Consider the following 22,847-nt stretch of genomic DNA (forward strand, 5'->3'; position numbering starts at 1 on the left):
AGTCGGCTGCCATCCGAACATGTCCGTGATCACTCATGTCCGCAGCCAGGATTTTTGAGCGGCTCAAAAATCCTGCTGCGGATGAGATCCGCATCACTGCCTGAACACACACTGAAGACATACGCAGGACATACACAACCAACGTGCTGCATATCCCCTGTCATCCGTTGATATCCGCAACCGACAGGTTGGCGCAGCTTGGCGGCAGACCGGGACAGCGTGCAAAACAGATATGACGCGTGCCCAGCACGGCCACATCACGGTCGCAAATGGTATGTCGCGCATGCAGACAGAGTGGGCATGGATGAAGCGAGTGCATCACAGCCGCTGTGCCCCTCATGGGGGCGCTTCCGCGGTCGTCTTCGCTTCTGTTCCCTGTTATATCCGCTTTTCTTCCTCATGTATTCGCTGATCCACCCCGGGACATTTGTTATTTCCGCCCACCTTTGTTGCAGACGCTCAGCTTTTATCTCCTCATTTCATGCGCAAATCCTCCTAAACGCCAGTGGGACAGGGCCCTTAATCCTCTATTGCTCCCGGTGTGCAGTGAGCACCTTGTATGGCAGCACCCTGACATCTGGGTGAATGTGAGGCATTATTGTAAAGCGGTTTGAGTGTTGTGTGGGCTGCCAGAAGAGGAGGTACTGCTGGCCCACCACCAGAAGGCGCCCTGCCTGAAGTGCGGGCTTCAGCCACGAGAGGGCGCTGCCGCCTCAGGAACAAGCCGTGGTGACATGTTATGTGTCGACGCGGGTTGAGGAGCGGACCTGCGTCTGACAGAACCCAGCGGTAAAAATAACCAGAAGGCGGTTCCCAACAGAAACAATTTATTTTTCACCTGTGCTTATAAATGTAAAACATAAAAAGCGTCCCTCTGGTGGAGTGATAAGTGGCACGTTCTCCAGCGCCCGCAAGGATTAAAGCCCGGCGCTCCTGGACTCACTACCACCGCCAAACACCCCCCAGGTGGACACGACGAACCGATTCTCTGTGGAGCAAAGAGAAGGTGAGGTGAGTCAGCAGATATAACTCTATCTTTCGCATAACACACGCTATCAGCAACACACTCAGGTCAATGTTTCTCTTTAACTTTATACAAATGAGCAGCCTCTCACAACAAGTGGAGGATCACTTATCCAACAAGCCACCGCAGTGAGAAGCAAGCTACACAATTCTCTTCACAATCTCAGTTTACTGTGTAACAAAACACCAAGATACTATCAACAATTACTTAATCACTTAATTACCTTTAGCGTGTGCTGACAGCATGTGTCCTCACCCTTCCCTGCTTCACGGGCTCGATATGTCAAACCCAGGCGCGGTCCTCAGCGTCTCACAAACGAACGTCACAAGGTCGAGTTCCCGGCAGTTCTGCTCAAATCACACATGACTTATATGCAGAACGCCATCCAATTATCTGCTTCAGCTGCAAGTCTTCAAGGCCGCACGTGAGCCCCTGCCACAGGTGTTCCACATGACGCTAATAAGGGTGAGGACTCTTCAGCCAGCACTTTCTCCACAGACAAATCAGCCCTCATGCCACCTGGAGAGCAAAGAAAAGAAAAGAACACCAAAACAGCCAGCCACGCCCCCCCAACACACAACAGTACCCCCCCATCAACGGGAAGCCCCCCGGCGACCGAACCAACCAGGCCCGAGAACAGCACCTCCCTCCAGGGTCCACGTCAGAAAGCAGGACAGGCACCACAGCAGGAAGGCCGGCTGGCATCAACAAAAGCCCCCAAAACAACCCCCAGAAACAAGGTCACTCACACAGGAAAAAAAAAACAAAAACACAAAAACCCACCCAACAACCTCCCCAGGGGACCGTCCCATCAAACCCCGGGAAGAAAAGAAAACTCCCAAACGCAAAACCCCAACACAGTCCCACAAACACAATACAAACGTAAATGCATAAAAGAAAAATAACAAACAACCCCCCCAGAATGACCGGCAGCCCAACCCCCCCCAGAAGGCCCACATGGCCAGTTCCAGGAGGAACAGCCAAAACCATAAGCCCAACAAAGGTCCCCAGGTGTACATGGAGTAACACGGCGCCCCCCCAGGGGACCGTACCATCAACCCCAGGAGGTACCCACCCCACAACCCCGGAACCCCAGACTCGGTCACACATGGCTGGTTGGTCCCAAGCCAACTCCCCCCCAGAGGACCGTCCCATCAACCCCGGAGGTGGAACCCGGAAGGAAAACAAAACGAAATCAAAAATCAACCCCCGGAGGACAACCAAAAACAACCCCGGTGGGATATAAACGACCATAAATCCTGTTACCCTCCCCAGCACCCCGAAAGACCCCAGGTCCCTCCCAGAGCCCCCCGGCGGCTCAATCTTGGCAAACGGCTCAAAATAGTAAGCCGGAGAAGGGAACAGGAAAAAACTAACCCAGCTCCAACCCCAAGGCGCAGCAGAGAACTGGAAATGCGTCCAGTGCCACAACTCGACCATACCCCAGCCTCTTGGGAGGGGTGGAACTACCGAAATGGCGAACGGCAACAGATCGGCCCACCCCTCCGACTGAGGTAAGTCTCCGCTGCACCACACCCCGGCAACGCCAATGATGAACGGTACAAAGGCTCACCGAGGCTGGAGTGGAACCGGGCCCTAACCAAACCAAAGAAACGCCTCTAACACCCCCCCCCCCCTAGATGCAGAGGTCTTCTGAGAATGCTCAGCGTGACCAACCTGCACCACCCCACAACCCACAAGACAAATGGTCTTGGGGCAAGTGAGGTTGGGGTTAGGGATGTAGAGAAATAAAACAACACAATAAAACGACCCAACAACCCAAACAGAAAATACCTAAAACCACATACAAAATTGACAATTAAGTGAGCCCATCAATCACTCCACCAGATACGCCCCTAACTCCCCAAACACTTATAAACCCCTAATCAAAGAAAACAAAACATTTATTTGTGCTGGAATTTTTTTTTTTTTTTTTTATGTGTTATTTTGCCTGTCCCAGAACACTTGGAGTTACGTCGCCGTTATTTCTCTTGACGCTTACGTGTCGGGGCAATACAGACATCTCTACTCGTCCGAGCTGCATGGGCTCGTCAACAGGAGGAGCTGGAGGTCCCGTCGGAGGAGCCTCAGTGGGGCGAAGAAGAGGCGGCCCAGACCTGTGTCGGGGAAAGCCCCGAGACAAAGAAACCCGCTCTGATGGGCGTCCTCTCTCGCGTCCACGCTCCCTCATCCGATCATCCAGACGAATCACCAACGATATTAGCTCATCTAAATCGTTTGGCTCATCACGGACCGCCAGCTCGTCTTTTAGTGCCTCATTTAACCCGTCTACAAACACGCCCCGTAAAGCTACGGCATTCCAACCGGATTGAGCAGAAAAAATCCAAAAGTCCACGGAATACTCCGCCGCACTCTGCCTCCCCTGCCTGAGATACAGCAACCGTTGAGCACCGGTATTCGTTTTCACCGGATGGTCAAAAACCAATCGGAACTCCCGGGAGAAATCCCTAACAATGGCAAGTTGTTACTCCACAACGCAGTGACCCAAGCTAAGGCGTCGCCTCGGAGCAGATTTGTTACATAGGAAACACGACTTCCATCGGAAGAGAAGGAAGCCGGTCGCTGAGTAAAGACCAGAGAACATTGCATCAGAAACGAAGCACAAGCTTCGGCGTCTCCCGCATAAGGCTCCGGATGACAAATAACCGGTTCGAACACCGAATCCCTGGGTGACGGAGTTATCTGCCCCGGTATCGATGATGCCACAGCCGGAGCTGCAGAAAGAGGAACGGCTTGCGCTGCAAGCTCCATAACACGGGCGTCTGTTTGTTCAATTCGATTTGCGAGATGCTGTAATTGCTCCCATATTTTCTCCAAGTGTTCTTGCTCCTTTTCGGCAAAAGGAACCGCCTCTGCCACTGGGTCCATTATGGAATGGCCGGGAACTACTGTTATGTGTCGACGCGGGTTGAGGAGCGGACCTGCGTCTGACAGAACCCAGCGGTAAAAATAACCAGAAGGCGGTTCCCAACAGAAACAATTTATTTTTCACCTGTGCTTACAAATGTAAAACATAAAAAGCGTCCCTCTGGTGGAGTGATAAGTGGCACGTTCTCCAGCGCCCGCAAGGATTAAAGCCCGGCGCTCCTGGACTCACTACCACCGCCAAACACCCCCCAGGTGGACACGACGAACCGATTCTCTGTGGAGCAAAGAGAAGGTGAGGTGAGTCAGCAGATATAACTCTATCTTTCGCATAACACACGCTATCAGCAACACACTCAGGTCAATGTTTCTCTTTAACTTTATACAAATGAGCAGCCTCTCACAACAAGTGGAGGATCACTTATCCAACAAGCCACCGCAGTGAGAAGCAAGCTACACAATTCTCTTCACAATCTCAGTTTACTGTGTAACAAAACACCAAGATACTATCAACAATTACTTAATTAGCTTTAGCGTGTGCTGACAGCATGTGTCCTCACCCTTCCCTGCTTCACGGGCTCGATATGTCAAACCCAGGCGCGGTCCTCAGCGTCTCACAAACGAACGTCACAAGGTCGAGTTCCCGGCAGTTCTGCTCAAATCACATATGACTTATATGCAGAACGCCATCCAATTATCTGCTTCAGCTGCAAGTCTTCAAGGCCGCACGTGAGCCCCTGCCACAGGTGTTCCACATGACGCTAATAAGGGTGAGGACTCTTCAGCCAGCACTTTCTCCACAGACAAATCAGCCCTCATGCCACCTGGAGAGCAAAGAAAAGAAAAGAACACCAAAACAGCCAGCCACGCCCCCCCCAACACACAACAGTGACAGCTGTCACCCATCATCCGTGACAGCTGTCACTAATCAACACATCTGGTATAAAAGCAGGAAGACACCTCCACCAAACTGCCGAGATATCATCTTCATCTGGAGGTAATATCCTCAGCCTGTGTGGTAAATTACTAATCTATCTATTGTGAGTGTTTGCAGGAGTACCGGTCCTTAGTTTGTGGAGGCTGAGTGAGTGCAGACGGCACTCTTTTCCTCTGAAGGATCACTGCTTAACACGTATTGAGTGAGAGGTGGAGGTGGCATTCCCACCATTGTTACTGGGTGTTCACACACCCACCCTTTGACTGTCTTTTGCTTTCTGCCAGCAGTAGCAGATCCGACACTCCGGGAAAGTGGCCACCTGGGGACTCCGGAACTTGGCGGCTCCAGTATTCCTCGGGTTCAGGTGGCGGTGGAAATCATGTGGTTCCGGTTCGTTTCCAGACGGGCGTCTCCTATCGTCGAGCCTGCCCACACGACACCTTTATTAATTGACTGTTGCACATTCTGATTCTGCTGTGTTTGGTTGTGACATTCACACCAGTAAAGTGTTATAATTTGACTCCTTCCATTGTCCGTTCATTTACGCCCCCTGTTGTGGGTCCGTGTCACTACACTTTCACAACAGGATATCTCGGCCAGCGTCATGGACTCCGAGGGGCGTCACCAGGCTGTTGAACAACCAATGGGAGAGCAGGGAGCGCAGGCATCTGCAGGAGGCGTGATTGGTGAGCTACAGCATATTCTCACCGCCTTTACGGCTCGAATGGATCAAATAGCCGAGCAAAACATCCTCCTGAACCGCAGGGTGGAGGCTCTCTCCGCGCAAGTGGCGGCGAGCGCTCAGGGCGCTGCTGCAGCTCCTCCTCCTGTCGATCCTGTGCTAGATATTAATGTTCCAGTGGTGGTCCAACAACCCCTCCCACCATCCCCTGAAGCATACATAAGCCCTCCTGAGCCGTACGGAGGTTGTGTGGAGACGTGCGCGGACTTTCTTATGCAGTGTTCGCTCGTCTTCGCACAACGTCCCGTCATGTATGCGTCAGACGCAAGCAAAATAGCTTATGTGATCACTTTGCTTCGGGGAGAGGCACGCGCTTGGGCTACGGCGCTTTGGGAGCAAAATTCACGGCTCCTTCACACATACACTGGGTTTGTGAGGGAGTTCAGAACTGTGTTTGATCACCCTAACAGGGGAGAGACCGCTGCAACCGTGCTGCTGTCGATGAGACAGGGACGCCGGAGCGCAGCCGCTTATGCAGTCGACTTCCGCATCGCGGCTGCGAGGTCCGGCTGGAATAACGCTGCGCTCCGCGCCGCCTTTGTAAACGGACTGTCGTCAGTCCTAAAGGAGCACCTAGTGGCCAAGGATGAACCGCGGGACTTAGATGGGCTTACTGATCTCGTTATACGGTTAGACAATCGGTTGGAGGAACGCCGTCCTGAACGAGACGAAGGACGTGGCCGGGCGCGCGCCATCCCTCTTCCTTCCGGGTCCGAGAAAGGTCCGCCCTTCCCACGCTCCCTGGCCTCTACGTCCCGTGGGGCGACAGCTCCGCCTGCTGACGAAGCTATGGACACGAGCAGGGCCACATTTAGACCACCTAATAGACAGAGGAGGTTTCCACGCGGGGCGTGTATTGTTTGTGGCTCAATGGAGCATCAATTGAGCGATTGCCCCGAACGGTTAAACACCAACGCCCGCCCCTAGAGACTGGGCTTAGGGTGGGCCAAAAACTTCACGTGGGACACACACATATTGCCGCACGACTCCCAGTTACAATCCTTAGTGGGGATTTAACCCTTCAGGCCCCAGCACTGGTAGACACAGGGTCAGAAGGGAATCTGTTAGACAGCAGATGGGCCAGGGAGGTAGGGCTCCCTCTGGTGGTGCTACCTACACCATTGCAGGTGCGAGCACTAGATGGCACCCTACTCCCTTTACTCACACACAAGACACCACCAGTAACTCTGGTAGTGTCAGGGAATCATAGGGAGGAGATTGAGTTTTTTGTGACTCCTTCTACCTCCCGTGTGATTCTGGGGTTCCCCTGGATGTTGAAACACAATCCCCGGATTGATTGGCCGTCCGGGGTGGTGGTACAGTGGAGCGAAACCTGCCATCGGAGGTGTTTGGGATCCTCGGTTCCTCCCGGTTCCCAGGCGAAGGAGCAGGTCCAAGTACCCCCCAATCTGTCGGCGGTGCCGGTTGAGTACCACGATCTTGCTGATGTTTTTAGCAAGGATCGGGCACTCACTCTTCCCCCGCACCGTCCATATGATTGTGCCATCGATTTGTTGCCAGGCGTGGAGTTCCCGTCCAGCAGGCTGTACAACCTCTCCCGACCTGAGCGCGAATCGATGGAGACCTACATCCGGGACTCCTTAGCTGCCGGGCTGATCCGTAACTCCACCTCTCCGATGGGAGCGGGTTTCTTTTTTGTGGGAAAAAAAGATGGCGGTCTTCGTCCATGCATTGATTATCGGGGGCTGAACGAGATCGCGGTTCGCAACCGATACCCGTTGCCTTTGTTGGATTCAGTGTTCACCCCCCTGCATGGAGCCAAAATCTTCACAAAGTTGGATCTTAGGAACGCATACCACCTAGTTCGGATCCGGAAGGGAGACGAATGGAAGACGGCATTTAACACCCCGTTAGGTCATTTTGAGTACCTGGTCATGCTGTTCGGCCTCACTAACGCCCCCGCGACGTTCCAAGCTTTGGTTAATGACGTCTTGCGGGACTTCCTGCACCGATTCGTCTTCGTATATCTGGATGATATACTCATCTTTTCTCCAGACCCTGAGACCCATGTACGGCATGTACGTCAGGTCCTGCAGCGGTTGTTGAAGAACCGGCTGTTTGTGAAGGGCGAGAAGTGTGAGTTTCACCGCACTTCTTTGTCCTTCCTGGGGTTTATCATCTCCTCCAACTCCGTCGCCCCGGATCCGGCCAAGGTCGCAGCGGTGAGAGACTGGCCCCAACCGACAAGCCGTAGGAAGCTGCAACAGTTCCTCGGCTTCGCAAATTTCTACAGGAGGTTCATTAAGGGGTATAGTCATGAACAGGAAGTCAAGACCGAGCTGTCGGATTCACCGGAACCCATTCTCCCGGAATCCACTATCGTGGCTGCTCTGACCTGGGACGTGGAGAAGACCGTCCGGGAGGCCCTGGCACGGAGCCCGGATCCCGGAACAGGACCGAAGAACAGACTATACGTCCCACCAGAGGCCAGGGCTGCCGTCCTGGACTTCTGTCACGGGTCCAAACTCTCCTGCCACCCAGGGGTGCGTAGGACCATGGCTGTAGTCCGGCAGCGCTTCTGGTGGGCGTCCCTGGAGACTGATGTCCGGGCTTACATCCAGGCCTGCACCACCTGCGCCAGGGGCAAGGCTGACCACCAGAAGGCACAGGGACTTCTACAGCCACTTCCTGTGCCTCACCGCCCCTGGTCCCACATCGGTCTGGATTTTGTCACGGGCCTCCCGCCGTCCCGGGGACACACCACCATACTCACGATAGTGGACCGTTTCTCCAAGGCGGCCCACTTCGTGGCCCTCCCGAAGCTCCCGTCGGCCCAGGAGACGGCGGATCTCCTCGTCCACCATGTTGTCCGGCTGCATGGGATACCAACGGACATTGTTTCGGATCGCGGTCCCCAGTTCTCCTCGCAGGTGTGGAGAAGTTTCTGCCGGGAACTGGGGGCCACTGTAAGCCTCTCGTCTGGGTATCACCCGCAGTCTAACGGACAGGTCGAACGGGCCAACCAGGAGTTGGAGCAGGCCCTCAGGTGCACGACCTCCGCACACCCGACGGCTTGGAGTGAACATCTGGCCTGGATCGAGTACGCTCATAACAGCCAGGTGTCCTCTGCCACCGGCCTCTCCCCATTCGAGGTGTGTCTGGGGTACCAGCCCCCTTTGTTTCCTTTGGTGAAGGGAGAGGTCGGTGTGCCCTCGGTCCAGGCCCACCTGCGGAGATGCCGTCGGGTGTGGCGCACCGCCCGTTCGGCCTTGTTGAGGGCCCGGACGAGGGCTAAAGCCCATGCAGACCGTCGACGGTTCCCGGCCCCTACTTACCAGCCCGGGCAGGAGGTGTGGCTTTCCACCAAGGACATTCCTCTCCAGGTCGAGTCCCCCAAATTGAAGGACCGCTTCATTGGACCCTTCCCCATCCTCAAGGTCCTCAGTCCTACCACAGTGAGGCTCCAACTCCCGGCCTCACTGCGGATCCATCCGGTCTTTCTTGTCTCCAGGGTAAAACCGCATCACACCTCACCCCTCTGTGCACCCGGTCCAGCGCCGCCTCCTGCCCGTATTATCGACGGGGAGCCGGCTTGGACAGTTCGCCGGCTTTTGGACGTCCGTCGAATGGGCCGGGGTTTCCAGTATTTGGTGGACTGGGAGAGGTACGGACCCGAAGAACGCTCCTGGGTGAAGAGGAGCTTCATCCTGGACCCGGCCCTCCTGGCCGATTTCTATCGTCGCCACCCGGATAAGCCTGGTCGGGCGCCAGGAGGCGCCCGTTGAGGGGGGGGTCCTGTTGTGTGGGCTGCCAGAAGAGGAGGTACTGCTGGCCCACCACCAGAAGGCGCCCTGCCTGAAGTGCGGGCTTCAGGCACGAGAGGGCGCTGCCGCCTCAGGAACAAGCCGTGGTGACAGCTGTCACCCATCATCCGTGACAGCTGTCACTAATCAACACATCTGGTATAAAAGCAGGAAGACACCTCCACCAAACTGCCGAGATATGATCTTCATCTGGAGGTAATATCCTCAGCCTGTGTGGTAAATTACTAATCTATCTATTGTGAGTGTTTGCAGGAGTACCGGTCCTTAGTTTGTGGAGGCTGAGTGAGTGCAGACGGCACTCTTTTCCTCTGAAGGATCACTGCTTAACACGTATTGAGTGAGAGGTGGAGGTGGCATTCCCACCATTGTTACTGGGTGTTCACACACCCACCCTTTGACTGTCTTTTGCTTTCTGCCAGCAGTACCAGATCCGACACTCCGGGAAAGTGGCCACCTGGGGACTCCGGAACTTGGCGGCTCCAGTATTCCTCAGGTTCAGGTGGCGGTGGAAATCGTGTGGTTCCGGTTCGTTTCCACACGGGCGTCTCCTATCGTCGAGTCTGCCCACACGACACCTTTATTAATTGACTGTTGCACATTCTGATTCTGCTGTGTTTGGTTGTGACATTCACACCAGTAAAGTGTTATAATTTGACTCCTTCCATTGTCCGTTCATTTACGTCCCCTGTTGTGGGTCCGTGTCACTACACTTTCCCAACACAGGTGTGTTGGAGCAGGGAGACAACTAAGAGTGTCAGGAAGGTGGCTCTCGAGGACCGAACTTTGCCACCCCTGTACTAGACATACAAGGAATCGAAATTTCGTTTCTCACCTTCCCTCGGTGATGACAGGACAAGACATTTCGACAATAAGGACAGAAAAGTGCACAAGTATTTACAGTGTAGTGTCTGAGGTAATAGTAAAAGTGGAAAGTGCAGTAGTGCAAAGTCCAGAGATCAAACAGAGATGGTAGTTGAGATACCAAAAATATGCATTTTAAGCTTCAATCAAACTCACAAATAGTATTTACTAAATACATGAAATAAAATTGCATGATCCAAACATATAATAGATAAAGAAAAATTTACAGCCATTAATTCCCAATTGGAAGCTTTAAACTGACTGCAGGTGTGCATGTAGGTGTGAATGTGTTTGTTAGTCTATATGTGACTCTGTGACAGACTGGCTTCTAGTCTAGGGTGTATCGTGCCTCATACCCTATGACTGCTGGGATAGGCTCCAGCCCCCCATGACCCTTAATTGGAGTAAGCGGGTACAGAAAATGGATGGATGGATTTTACAATGTTATTTGTTCTGTTTCATGGTGAAAATAATATATTGATTTGTTTTTCATTTTTGTTTTTAAATGAACAACAGTAAAACTAAAATAACTGGATTGGATGTGTTTTGACTCGTTGACTCTGCAGGTCTGAAGCTGCATCCAGACTGAAGCTGCTGCATTCAGGCGGCTGGCTGAACAGACAGACGGTGGCCCTAATGGTCCAGATCACCTTGTACAGTCCCGCGCCCAACCTCTTCACCAGCATAACCCTGCAGACTGAACAGAACGCCGTCGGTATCCTGCTGCCGTCTGCTGAGGTGCAGACCACTAGGATCTATCACACTCCGACTGTGTGGGACTACATCATTATGATCTGTCAGGTAAAACTTGTGCCAATTCAACATGCAGATCCACCTTGGATTTGCTGTGGCGACCCCAAGTGCAAACAAGGGAGCAGCCGAAGGGACTTACTAGGTGAAATACTCACTGTTCTGAAAAAGTACACTTGCAAATTAAGGCAAGGCTAGCACATGCAGAAAATACTTACAAATACAAACAAAACCTACCATCCTCAGTGCATTTACAAATAAAATAAAGTGCAAAAACATATCTCTATCTTAAGAGTTAAATCAGCATGAAGGTAAATAAATAAACTTAGTCAGCTCTGTCAAACAGGGGCCTGTACTACAAAGTGGGGTTAACTTACTCAGATGTAACCCAGGGTCAACCTCCTAAACCGGGGTTGACAAAACCTGGTTTCCTCAACAGTGGTTTCCACCACAAGACAGAAAAACAAAGCGCACACAACTAAACAATGATCAACAAAACACCCTAACCCTCAACACCCTTCCTCCTCCTTATACCTAGAAAAAACCATGTACCTATACCGCTGCTTAAACTGATTAATTTAGGTCCTTAAACCTTAAAATGAGCGTATTACATGGCAGCATGCTGACGTTAGTGTGGTTGGATGTGAGGCCAGGGGCCTGTACTACGAAGCGGGGTTAACTTACTCAGATGTAACCCAGGCTCAACCTCTTAAACCGGGGTTGACAAAACCTGGTTTCCTCAAGTGTTGTTAATCGGTACTACGATGCTGAATAAGATGTTGATTTGTTGAACCTGTGTTAACCTAATTGGAGTTTGTGCGCGTTCACATAAAAGGGGCAGGTTGCAGCACACGTCACCATTTTTCAGTGATGGCGCGGTCACCTTACTTTACCGAAGAAGAATGCGCGATTATTATGCGGAGCTACGAGGAATTTAATGTTAAGGGGAAAATCGAACACATCGTCTGCCAATAAAGCAAGACAGGCTTGTTGGCAACGTATTGCTGATCGGGTAAATGCGTACGTACAATTCAATTGTTCCCCAAATCTGTTACAGATGATTAACCTATGGAATGTCTAATATGTTTAAAAAAATGACCTTCTTTCATTAATTACGCCCAGATGCAACATGATTCAGAAGTGGGCATAGGCCTACTAATAAATGTTAGGTTAATTTAATGTTTCCTAAATAGTCTATCTTGACTGTATGATTGCTATTCCTAATCCTGTCAATATTTCAGATGTAATAGCAGTGACAAACGCACCTGGCAGCAGGTGAAGATGAAATATAAAAACATCCTTTTATATTCATAGCTTGATAAGCCCCACTTCGCCTAATTAATGGACATGCATTAGACCTATTTTGATATAAGTAATTACCCGCGATTGCATGAAACCCTTCTTTGATTTGCATTGCGGATAAATGGCCAGGGAAAACGACAAATGCATCCAACAGTTTAGATAGAGCAAGTACTACCTTGCGAATCATACGACATACAGTATTCTTGCTCAGATGTTCAGCATCACCGATGGAATACATAAATTGTCCACTGGCAAAATAGGCACAAGGCACATTATCTGCTCGATTGTCGGGGCATTGTTACACTGTAAAAAATGACTTTTTTGTACAGGAAAACACTGGCAGCTGTGGTTACCAGGGAATTCCTGTAAACCATACAGCAGCACAGTAGATAACATTACAGACATAATATGTAGATGGATTTACAGTGAATGAACCACGGCTGACTCACATTAAAAGAACTGTTAAATCTACAAACAAGAGCTCTCTTTTTTTGTGCATTTAACTGCTGTATTTTTTACAGGAATTTCCTGGTAACCACAGCTGCCAGTGTTTTCCTGTAAAAACAGTCTTTTTTTACAGTGTACGATGGGTGATGTTACAGACTTCTGGCCCGATCAGCTGACAAAGATAACGAATTCCCTCGGCTGAGAATCTATATCTCTCATAGAGAATATCGTCCGGGTATGTCAGCGGATTCTGGCGGTCTTTAAAAACCCTCACCCTGCGAAGAGTGCCCCTCACAATTTGTGCCCCACTATCACACGGATCATCCAGGTAGGCCGGCATTGTCTTTGGAGTGATTGAAGGTGGATGGACGGTACTTATAAAGGGAGTGGTTAAGCGAAAACCTCAAGCTAACCGAGAACATAACCTGCTCAGAGCAGGTTTGGCACACAGCATAAATTGCCATGGCAGTATACCTCGATCGAAACCTATCCACCTTTCGTAGTACGGGTTAACCGGGAAGTTACTCCACATGTCATCAACTTACTCCCGAAGTTACCCTGATAAGCCAGTAACCCCGCTTCGTAGTACAGGCCCCAGGTGTGTGTTATAGTCCAAAGTTAACAGCGCACCGTGATGTAGTGAGCACTTTTTTTTTTCCCCTCTGGGCAGAAACCACGTCTTGTGCTCTTAGTACTTCTGTTGTGTTTTCATGTGTGTTGTGTGAATTTGCAGCAGACATGTTATCAGATTAAATCATTACATGTGCTGTAGGTTATTTGTGTTTTGTTTTTTCTTTATTTGGATGCAGCTCCCTGCTGTTTTTTGTTTTTTGTATTTGTATGTGATGGAGATAGGTGATAGACTGGAGCAGTCGAACCCAAACATTTTCCTTTAGACCACCCTCTGTTTGTACCTAAGAAAGGCTGAGCACCCCCCCTAAAAAAGTGATTCATTCCAATTCATTTTCTCTTCCTGGTTATTCCAGTTAAGGGTCACAGGGTGGTCTTGGGCCCCTCACAGTGGTCCCTGGAGCGTATATTTAGACAAACATTCACACGGCCTCTTACTGTCAAATTATAGTTCTCAGTTCATCGAACCTGTATGTCTTTGGAAGTGTGAACCACACCAACATGCAAACCGAACCTTCTTGCTATGAGCCAACAGTGCTAACCTCTAATCCACTTGGCCGCCCACTGAAGAAAATGATCTTTTTAATTAGTTTTGATTGTCAAGTAAATGAGTTTTTAATTTTGATAACCTCATTCAGCTTGGGACTCCGACGAGGGCGGTCGCATCTCCTCCACTTTCCCTTATCTCTGTTCTTTGCCTTTAACCTTCAAGTCCCTACTTCACCAGACTGTGAATTCCTCAAATTATATTGGATTCTGGATCTATTGGACTACTATTGGCTTAACCATGGAATTGATCAGCTGGTCTCTGAACGCTATTGACACCATTTTTTCTACAAGAAGGTCAGGACCGGGGGATCCTATCTGCCCAGATGGATCGTATCCTGTGGGCTGTGTTCTCGACTCCTGGGGTTCTTGGCGTGTGGCATGCTTGGTGCCTTTCTCCATTGAGGACGTCAAGGATTTATTCATTTTTGGTCTTATGGTAACAGGGCTGGTACTTTTTGGCTTATGTGCTGCCCTGATCTACCGGAAAATTGGCAAGACGCCGGCATCAAGAACCACGGCCCCTCGCTTGTCCGTCATGATTAACGAGGTTGGCAAGGCAGTGCATTCTCAGACTGCGATGACTCTTGAACTCAGACGCAAATTGGATGACATCTTGGAGCAGATGCATGCCTTGCAGTTGAAGTTGAAGATTTCAGAGGCCAGTGAATATTCTTAATTCATAATTGGGATTTGGTTGTGCAAGTGGAACTGTTAAAAAGTGTTTTTCACTGCTCAAACCATAACATTACAGGTTTATCAAGGCCTGAAGGTCAAATTGCCCGACTGTTTTTCCTCCAGAGGGATTTGCTTCGGCCTGGGGAACATTGGCTGTTTTTTATCTCATCTCAGAAAGACAATAAACTGCTTTTCACAGGACTGAAGCATGTTCCATTCCCCCCAACCCCCACCCCCTCCTTCCCCCATCAACACCCACCCTTTCCGGCACCGCTAACGTCACTCCTTCTCCCTTTGGCGGGGGCGGAGCAGTTTTAGCTGCAAGCCCACTTCCCTCCCCAAGCTGATGGTGGCGCATCTCAGTGTTGCTGCCTGGACTTCACCCACTTGCCCCAATTCGGCTAACGGACTTCTTTAAACTTAGTGCACATAAACAATGTCAAATGTGTATGTGCTGTCTTTAATTCTGATGTGTGCCATTATTACGGTAAACAAGTAATAACTGTGGACTAATTTCTGTCTGAGGTAACTGGAGTGTACACATAATTTCTCCACTGTGAGATCAATAAAGTATATATATCTCAGAGCAGCTTAATTTGACTCAACACGGGAAACCTCACACGGCCTGGACACGGAAAGGGCTGACAGATTGATAGCTCTTTCAGGGTGGGGTCCTCAGTGCCACCCTGATCACTGAGGATCCCTCACGCCTCCTGCACCACTCCTTCCAGTTACTGCCATCAGGCAAGCGATATAAAGTCCCTCTGGCCCCCCAAAATATGTACAATAAATCTTTCATCCCCTCTGCTGTAGCAACCCTCAATAAGACCAGATAGATGTTTGTGCTGTCAATTGTGCTTTTTTTGTGTTTAACAGCTTTTGTGTGAGTATTTAATGTGTTTTATGAGGCATTTGAAGAAGAATTTCTGTGAACTTTGTGGGACAGACAATAAAGTTGATTTTATTCTATTCTAAAAAAAAACTTGTGCACCCACTGTGATCTTTGGTGGCCCCCAAAGGGGGGCTCAGACCCCAGGTTGATAATCAGAGGTCTAGTGGTTAAAGTGGTGGGCTTGAGACTAGAGGATCCTCTGTTCAAGTCCCCCTCAGGCTGGATAATCACTAAAGGCCACTGGGCCCTTGAGATTGGGATTTATGAATGAATGAATGAATTTATTTGGCACACAAACAAAAACAGTAACAAAAAACTGATACACAAGACAATTCCACAATGGCATGTGTGACCAAAAGAGGGTGAGCAGAAGCAAAGCTTATAAACGCCCACCCCTTATATACATACAAACATACATATATACTCATTACCAACCCCCAGAGCAAGCACACAGGCGACAGTGGTAAGGAAAAACTCCCTCCGATGTATTGAGGAAGAAACCTCAAGCAGACCAGACTCTAAGGGGTGACCCTCTGCTTGGGCCATGCTACAAACACATTTAACACAACACAAACTCAAGTCCCGTCATCATAAACATCTCTAGTGTAGATACATACATACACTCAGCAAAAATATAAATGCAACACTTTTGGTTTTGCTCCCATTTTGTATGAGATGAACTCAAAGATCTAAAACTTTTTCCACATACACAATATCACCATTTCCCTCAAATATTGTTCACAAACCAGTCTAAATCTGTGATAGTGAGCACTTCTCCTTTGCTGAGATAATCCATCCCACCTCACAGGTGTGCCATATCAAGATGCTGATTAGACACCATGATTAGTGCACAGGTGTGCCTTAGACTGTCCACAATAAAAGGCCACTCTGAAAGGTGCAGTTTTGTTTTATTGGGGGGGATACCAGTCAGTATCTGGTGTGACCACCATTTGCCTCATGCAGTGCAACACATCTCCTTCGCATAGAGTTGATCAGGTTGTTAATTGTGGCCTGTGGAATGTTGGTCCACTCCTCTTCAATGGCTGTGCGAAGTTGCTGTATATTGGCAGGAACTGGTACACGCTGTCGTATATGCTGGTCCAGAGCATCCCAAACATGCTCAATGGGTGACATGTCCGGTGAGTATGCCGGCTTTGCAAGAACTGGGACATTTTCAGCTTCCAAGAATTGTGTACAGATCCTTGCAACATGGGGCCGTGCATTATCCTGCTGCAACATGAGGTGATGTTCTTGGATGTATGGCACAACAATGGGCCTCAGGATCTCGTCACGGTATCTCTGTGCATTCAAAATGCCATCAATAAAATGCACCTGTGTTCTTCGTCCATAACAGACGCCTGCCCATACCATAACCCCACCGCCACCATGGGCCACTCGATCCACAACATTGACATCAGAAAACCGCTCACCCACACAACGCCACCACGCTGTCTGCCATCTGCCCTGGACAGTGTGAACCGGGATTCATCCGTGAAGAGAACACCTCTCCAACGTGCCAAACGCCAGCGAATGTGAGCATTTGCCCACTCAAGTCAGTTACGACGACGAACTGGAGTCAGGTCGAGACCCCAATGAGGACGACGAGCATGCAGATGAGCTTCCCTGAGACGATTTCTGACAGTTTGTGCAGAAATTCTTTGGTTATGCAAACCGATTGTTTCAGCAGTTGTCCGAGTGGCTGGTCTCAGACGATCTTGGAGGTGAACATGCTGGATGTGGAGGTCCTGGGCTGGTGTGGTTACACGTGGTCTGCGGTTGTGAGGCTGGTTGGATGTACTGCCAAATTCTCTGAAACGCCTTTGGAGACAGCTTATGGTAGAGAAATGAACATTCAATACACGAGCAACAGCTCTGGTTGACATTCCTGCTGTCAGCATGCCAATTGCACGCTCCTTCAAATCTTGCGACATCTGTGGCATTGTGCGATAAAACTGCACCTTTCAGAGTGGCCTTTTATTGTGGGCAGTCTAAGGCACACCTGTGCACTAATCATGGTGTCTAATCAGCATCTTGGTATGGCACACCTGTGAGGTGGGATGGATTATCTCAGCAAAGGAGAAGTGCTCACTATCACAGATTTCGACTGGTTTGTGAACAATATTTGAGGGAAATGGTGATATTGTGTATGTGGAAAAAGTTTTAGATCTTTGAGTTCATCTCATACAAAATGGGAGCAAAACCAAAAGTGTTGCGTTTATATTTTTGTTGAGTGTATATACATATATACACATACCTACATACATATGCAATGCGTGTGATTTTATACTACATATTTACAAGATAGAAAAACAAAGTGCACACAACTAAACAATGATCAACAAAACACCCTAACCCTCAACACCCTTCCTCCTCCTTATACCTAGAAAAAACCATGTACCTATACCGCTGCTTAAACTGATTCATTTAGGTCCTTAAACCTTAAAATGAGCGTACTACATGGCAGCATGCTGACATTAGCGTGGTTGGATGTGAGGCCTGGGTTGTAAAGTGCTCCGTCTGCGTCACATGTAGAAATACAACCCCTGGCAAAAATTATGGAATCACCGGCCTCGGAGGATGGTCATTCAGTTGTTTAATTTTGTAGAAAAAAAGCAGATCACAGACATGACACAAAACTAAAGTCATTTCAAATGGCAACTTTCTGGCTTTAAGAAACACTATAAGAAATCAAGAAAAAAAAATTGTGGCAGACCAAGCAGAAGGAAAAAAAATATGGAATCACTCAATTCTGAGGAAAAAATTATGGAATCACTGTAAATTTTCATCCCCAAAACTAACACCTGCATCAAATCAGATCTGCTCATTAGTCTGCCTCTAAAAAGGAGTGATCACACTTTGGAGAGCTGTTGCACCAAGTGGACTGACATGAATCATGGCTCCAACACGAGAGATGTCAATTGAAACAAAGGAGAGGATTATCAAACTCTTAAAAGAGGGTAAATCATCATGCAATGTTGCAAAAGATGTTGGTTGTTCACAGTCAGCTGTGTCTAAACTCTGGACCAAATACAAACAACATGGGAAGGTTGTTAAAGGCAAACATACTGGTAGACCAAGGAAGACATCAAAGCATCAAGACAGAAAACTTAAAGCAATATGTCTCAAAAATCGAAAATGCACAACAAAACAAATGAGGAACGAATGGGAGGAAACTGGAGTCAACGTCTGTGACCGAACTGTAAGAAACTGCCTAAAGGAAATAGGATTTACATACAGAAAAGCTAAACGAAAGCCATCATTAACACCTAAACAGAAAAAAACAAGGTTACAATGGGCTAAGGAAAAGCAATCGTGGACTGTGGATGACTGGATGAAAGTCATATTCAGTGATGAATCTCGAATCTGCATTGGGCAAGGTGATGATGCTGGAACTTTTGTTTGGTGCCGTTCCAATGAGATTTATAAAGATGACTGCCTGAAGAGAACATGTAAATTTCCACAGTCATTGATGATATGGGGCTGCATGTCAGGTAAAGGCACTGAGGAGATGGCTGTCATTACATCATCAATAAATGCACAAGTTTACGTTGATATTTTGGACACTTATCCCATCAATTGAAAGGATGTTTGGGGATGATGAAATCATTTTTCAAGATGATAATGCATCTTGCCATAGAGCAGAAACTGTGAAAACATTCCTTGCAAAAAGACACATAGGGTCAATGTCATGGCCTGCAAATAGTCCGGATCTTAATCCAATTGAAAATCTTTGGTGGAAGTTGAAGAAAATGGTCCATGACAAGGCTCCAACCTGCAAAGCTGATCTGACAACAGCAATCAGAGAAAGTTGGAGCCAGATTGATGAAGAGTACTGTTTGTCACTCATTAAGTCCATGCCTCAGAGACTGCAAGCTGTTATAAAAGCCAGAGGTGGTGCAACAAAATACTAGTGATGTGTTGGAGCGTTTTTTTGTTTTTCATGATTCCATAATTTTTGCCTCAGAATTGAGTGATTCCATTTTTTTTCCCCTCTGTTTGGTCTAAAAAAGTAACCGTTACTGACTGCCACAATTTTTTTTCCTAATTTCTTATAGTGTTTCTTAAAGCCAGAAAGTTGCCATTTGAAATGACTTTAGTTTTGTGTCATGTCTGTGATCTGCTTTTTTTCTACAAAATTAAACAACTGAATGAACATCCTCCGAGGCCGGTGATTCCATAATTTTTGCCAGGGGATGTACAGTCCATTTACCACGTTTTTACGTGTTTCCTGCGTTTGCTCATTTTGGTCTCTATCAGCCACCGTAAAAAAGAATTAAAGTGACACTAATTTAATGAGCTAATTCTCGCAATAGTTTGTTCCACTGTTGCCTCGTTATTAAAATAAAAAACTCAATACAAGTACTTGTGGTAATATTACTGCTGTTCTGCATTATTAGTTTTGTAGTAATGAGGAAAAAACACAAAGTTGACATTTTATCAGTAAAGTGTAATAAGATATTCACTTATCTTACTTCACCCTTTAAGACTTCTTGTTTGCTCTTCCTCCTCTGCAGCTCCTCTTCCTCCTCTTGTCTGTGCTCCACCTCTTCCTCCAGATGTACTCTGTCGGGGAGCAAGGGCTGATGGGATACTGCCGGAGACCTTCCAACTGGCTGGAGGTAAATACAAAAAAAAAACCCTCCATGTGATCCATCTGGTTCTCACAAATACACATGCAGCAGCGATTTGAATTCACAAAAATGCTTGATGTGAACAACGAGCAGCGTGAACTCGAGGACATTTAAATCTGCCTTGTCTGTTTGATATTTTTGTGCCAGAGACTAAGGTGGGGGAAATTCATTCAAATGAGGCAATACAAAGAGAGTTGTTGTTGTTTATTGTGGAAAATTAGGCGACGAGGAGAATAAGTCATCAGTAAACTGTCCGATTTAGATTCTGTTTCAGTCAGCATCTTCAGCCTGTGAACCAATACTGAAAAACAGGTGCACCAGAAAACATCTACAAGACCGGTCACAAACTCAAGGTCCACTGGCTTCAGGGGACGGAGCACTTAAACTGTAAAAGAATTAAATAAGTTAAGATATTCACAACTGGTTAAATGATCTGAAGTCAACCTTTATTTCTAAAGCACGTTTAAAGCGACAGCAGTCGACCAAAGTTCTGTACATAATTTTAAAAAATGGGCACAAAGTTGCCCCCAATCGTAAATAAATAAATTAAAAAATAACTTTGCATAAATTGCAACAGGCAAAAAAAAAAAAAAAACACACACAAAAAAAATAAAATAAATAAAAATAAAAGACAAAGTAAAATAAAGAGTAAAACTGGCATTTGTATGGAGCCAGATGTTTGGCTATGGATTGTATCAACTTCAGAAAGTTTGAAAAGTTTCCAGATTTGTTGGACGCTGAAACCTGCCCTGTCGGAAGAGTATCAAACCAACGAAAAACTACAAAACCAACAACTCTGGCTGCTTTCTGATTGGCTGGCTGCCCAGCACGTGCTTTCTAACTGAAAGCTACGCTAAATATTAGACACCGATTCTGATGATTTATTGTTTTTAATTAACTAGAACAGTTATTTCCAATCCTACACAAAATCTGATTACATTTTAAAAATAATAAAAATAATAAAAATTTGGGCAAAATGAAACTTTGTTACAAAATTGAAAATTAAAAATACATTTAAAATTTATTTTTAAGGACCTCTTGCTTCTGACCTGCTGTACCATCATGGCCCACACTTTGGGAATCACTGGTCTGGAAAATGAGTATCAGAGTTCAACGGGGAAGATGATGATTTACTGTAATGTTCTGTATATTGTTTCATATCATAAAATTAGCACATTGGCTGTATTTAATTATCCACAATAGGACTTGGGCCATAAACTGCTGTTTCACGGTCCTTATCAGGCCTCCGGGCCAAACGTTTGTGTTGTGAGAATAGAGCCTGCACACATACATACACACACGCCTGTACTCACCCTCATGTGCAAACACAAAGATTACGGCGACCTCTCTGAAAGGGTGAACTAACCTGAACTGTTGAGAATAAGCCACGCAGAAGACGTACCTGCTGTGTGTTTTTGTGCAGGTCGTCCTGCAGACGGTGATCGTGCTGCACTCCGTCCTGCGCGTCCGTCACTGCAGCGCTGTGATGGAGGCTGCAGAGCTTCTGCACAATCAGAGCTACCGTGCACACGTGGACGTCAGGTTACTGGCTACTCAGGAACAAGTGAGAGACACACACAGGAAGAGACGAGTGAAGGCAGGAGAAAGTCAGAGATCTGACAGGGTGGAAGACAGACACTTAATGTTGACATGTCCTGTTTGAGTTATTACAGCAGCTCATCCTCAGTACTCAGACAATAATGTGTCACTTTTAACTTTCCGCTGCCCTGAGGGCAGGAACGGTGTCCTGGGAACAGGTGTGTGTGTGTGTGTGTGTGTGTGTGTGCGTGCTCATGTTACTTTTCAAACAAAGGAGGCCTCTGGGATCAGCTGGAGATGATTCTTTCTGAGGGACGTCTTTATCCGCAGATGTACAGCTCTGATATTATCTCTTTTAGGTAGGATTATAATAGTGAAAAAGAATATTTTTACCTATTTCAGTGTATTCCTTAGTTCTTACCCAAAACCTTTTTTTGAATCCATCGATCAAATGATTTCCTCATTTATATGGGGAGGTAAAACTCCAAGAATATGCAAAATTATTACACAAATGTTGGCTCAGTGGGGGGTCTGTCTTTACCTAAATTGATGTTTTATTACTGAGCAGCTAACATTCAAAAATAAATTTACTGGCTTAAAGATCCTCATACAACTTGGTGTCAGTTAGAAGCTCAGTCGTGTTTGTGTACCTCTCTCCCAGCCTTATTCTTTTCATCTCTCCCAGTGTCCCTGTCTTGGTACACAGATAATCCTGTTGTACTTAACTCACTTAAAACATGATTTGACTTCACTTCAAAAGTGTTTCTGCTTCAGCTCTTGGCCCTTTATGTAATAATCTCCTCTTTCCTCCTTCCTTCTTTGATGCTGCATTTCATCTATGGGTTAAGAAGGGCATTAAATTTATCAATAATCTTTTCTTAGGGATAATACATTACTTAATTTTACTGATATGTCTCACATATATGCCTGTCCTCATCTCATTTATTTATTTATTTATTTTTCAAATTAGACATTGTGCATCTACTGTTTTTCCCAGAGTTCCCCAATCAGGCCCGAAACATCCTTGAGAGGACCTCTTTGAACGTATGCCCCATAAGAAAGGTCTTAGATTTCGCAGATACATAATCTTGTTCTTTCAATTTAAAGTAGTACACATGCTACATTTATCAAAGTCGAAATTATCCACAATTTATCCCAATGTTTCTGATCTGTGTGACAGATGTAACTCCTCTCCCT

The 22,847-nt window shown here is 47.4% G+C and overlaps 1 protein-coding gene across 1 annotated transcript in view; it reads left to right on the plus strand.

The window, feature by feature from the left end:
* The window catches only part of LOC117520911 (polycystic kidney disease 1 like 1-like), a 66,550-nt gene extending 43,714 nt beyond the window's left edge, over window positions 1-22,836 (plus strand). The window contains exons 40-43 of the mRNA XM_034182256.1: window positions 10,802-11,036; window positions 19,995-20,099; window positions 21,535-21,675; window positions 22,831-22,836. Coding sequence (XP_034038147.1) covers window positions 10,802-11,036; window positions 19,995-20,099; window positions 21,535-21,675; window positions 22,831-22,836 — 487 coding nt within the window. The remainder of the gene's footprint in view (window positions 1-10,801; window positions 11,037-19,994; window positions 20,100-21,534; window positions 21,676-22,830) is intronic.
* The last annotated feature ends 11 nt before the right edge of the window (window positions 22,837-22,847 follow it).

This window comes from Thalassophryne amazonica, chromosome 1 (genome assembly GCF_902500255.1).
Source record: "Thalassophryne amazonica chromosome 1, fThaAma1.1, whole genome shotgun sequence".
NCBI classification, from domain to species: Eukaryota; Metazoa; Chordata; class Actinopteri; order Batrachoidiformes; family Batrachoididae; genus Thalassophryne; species Thalassophryne amazonica.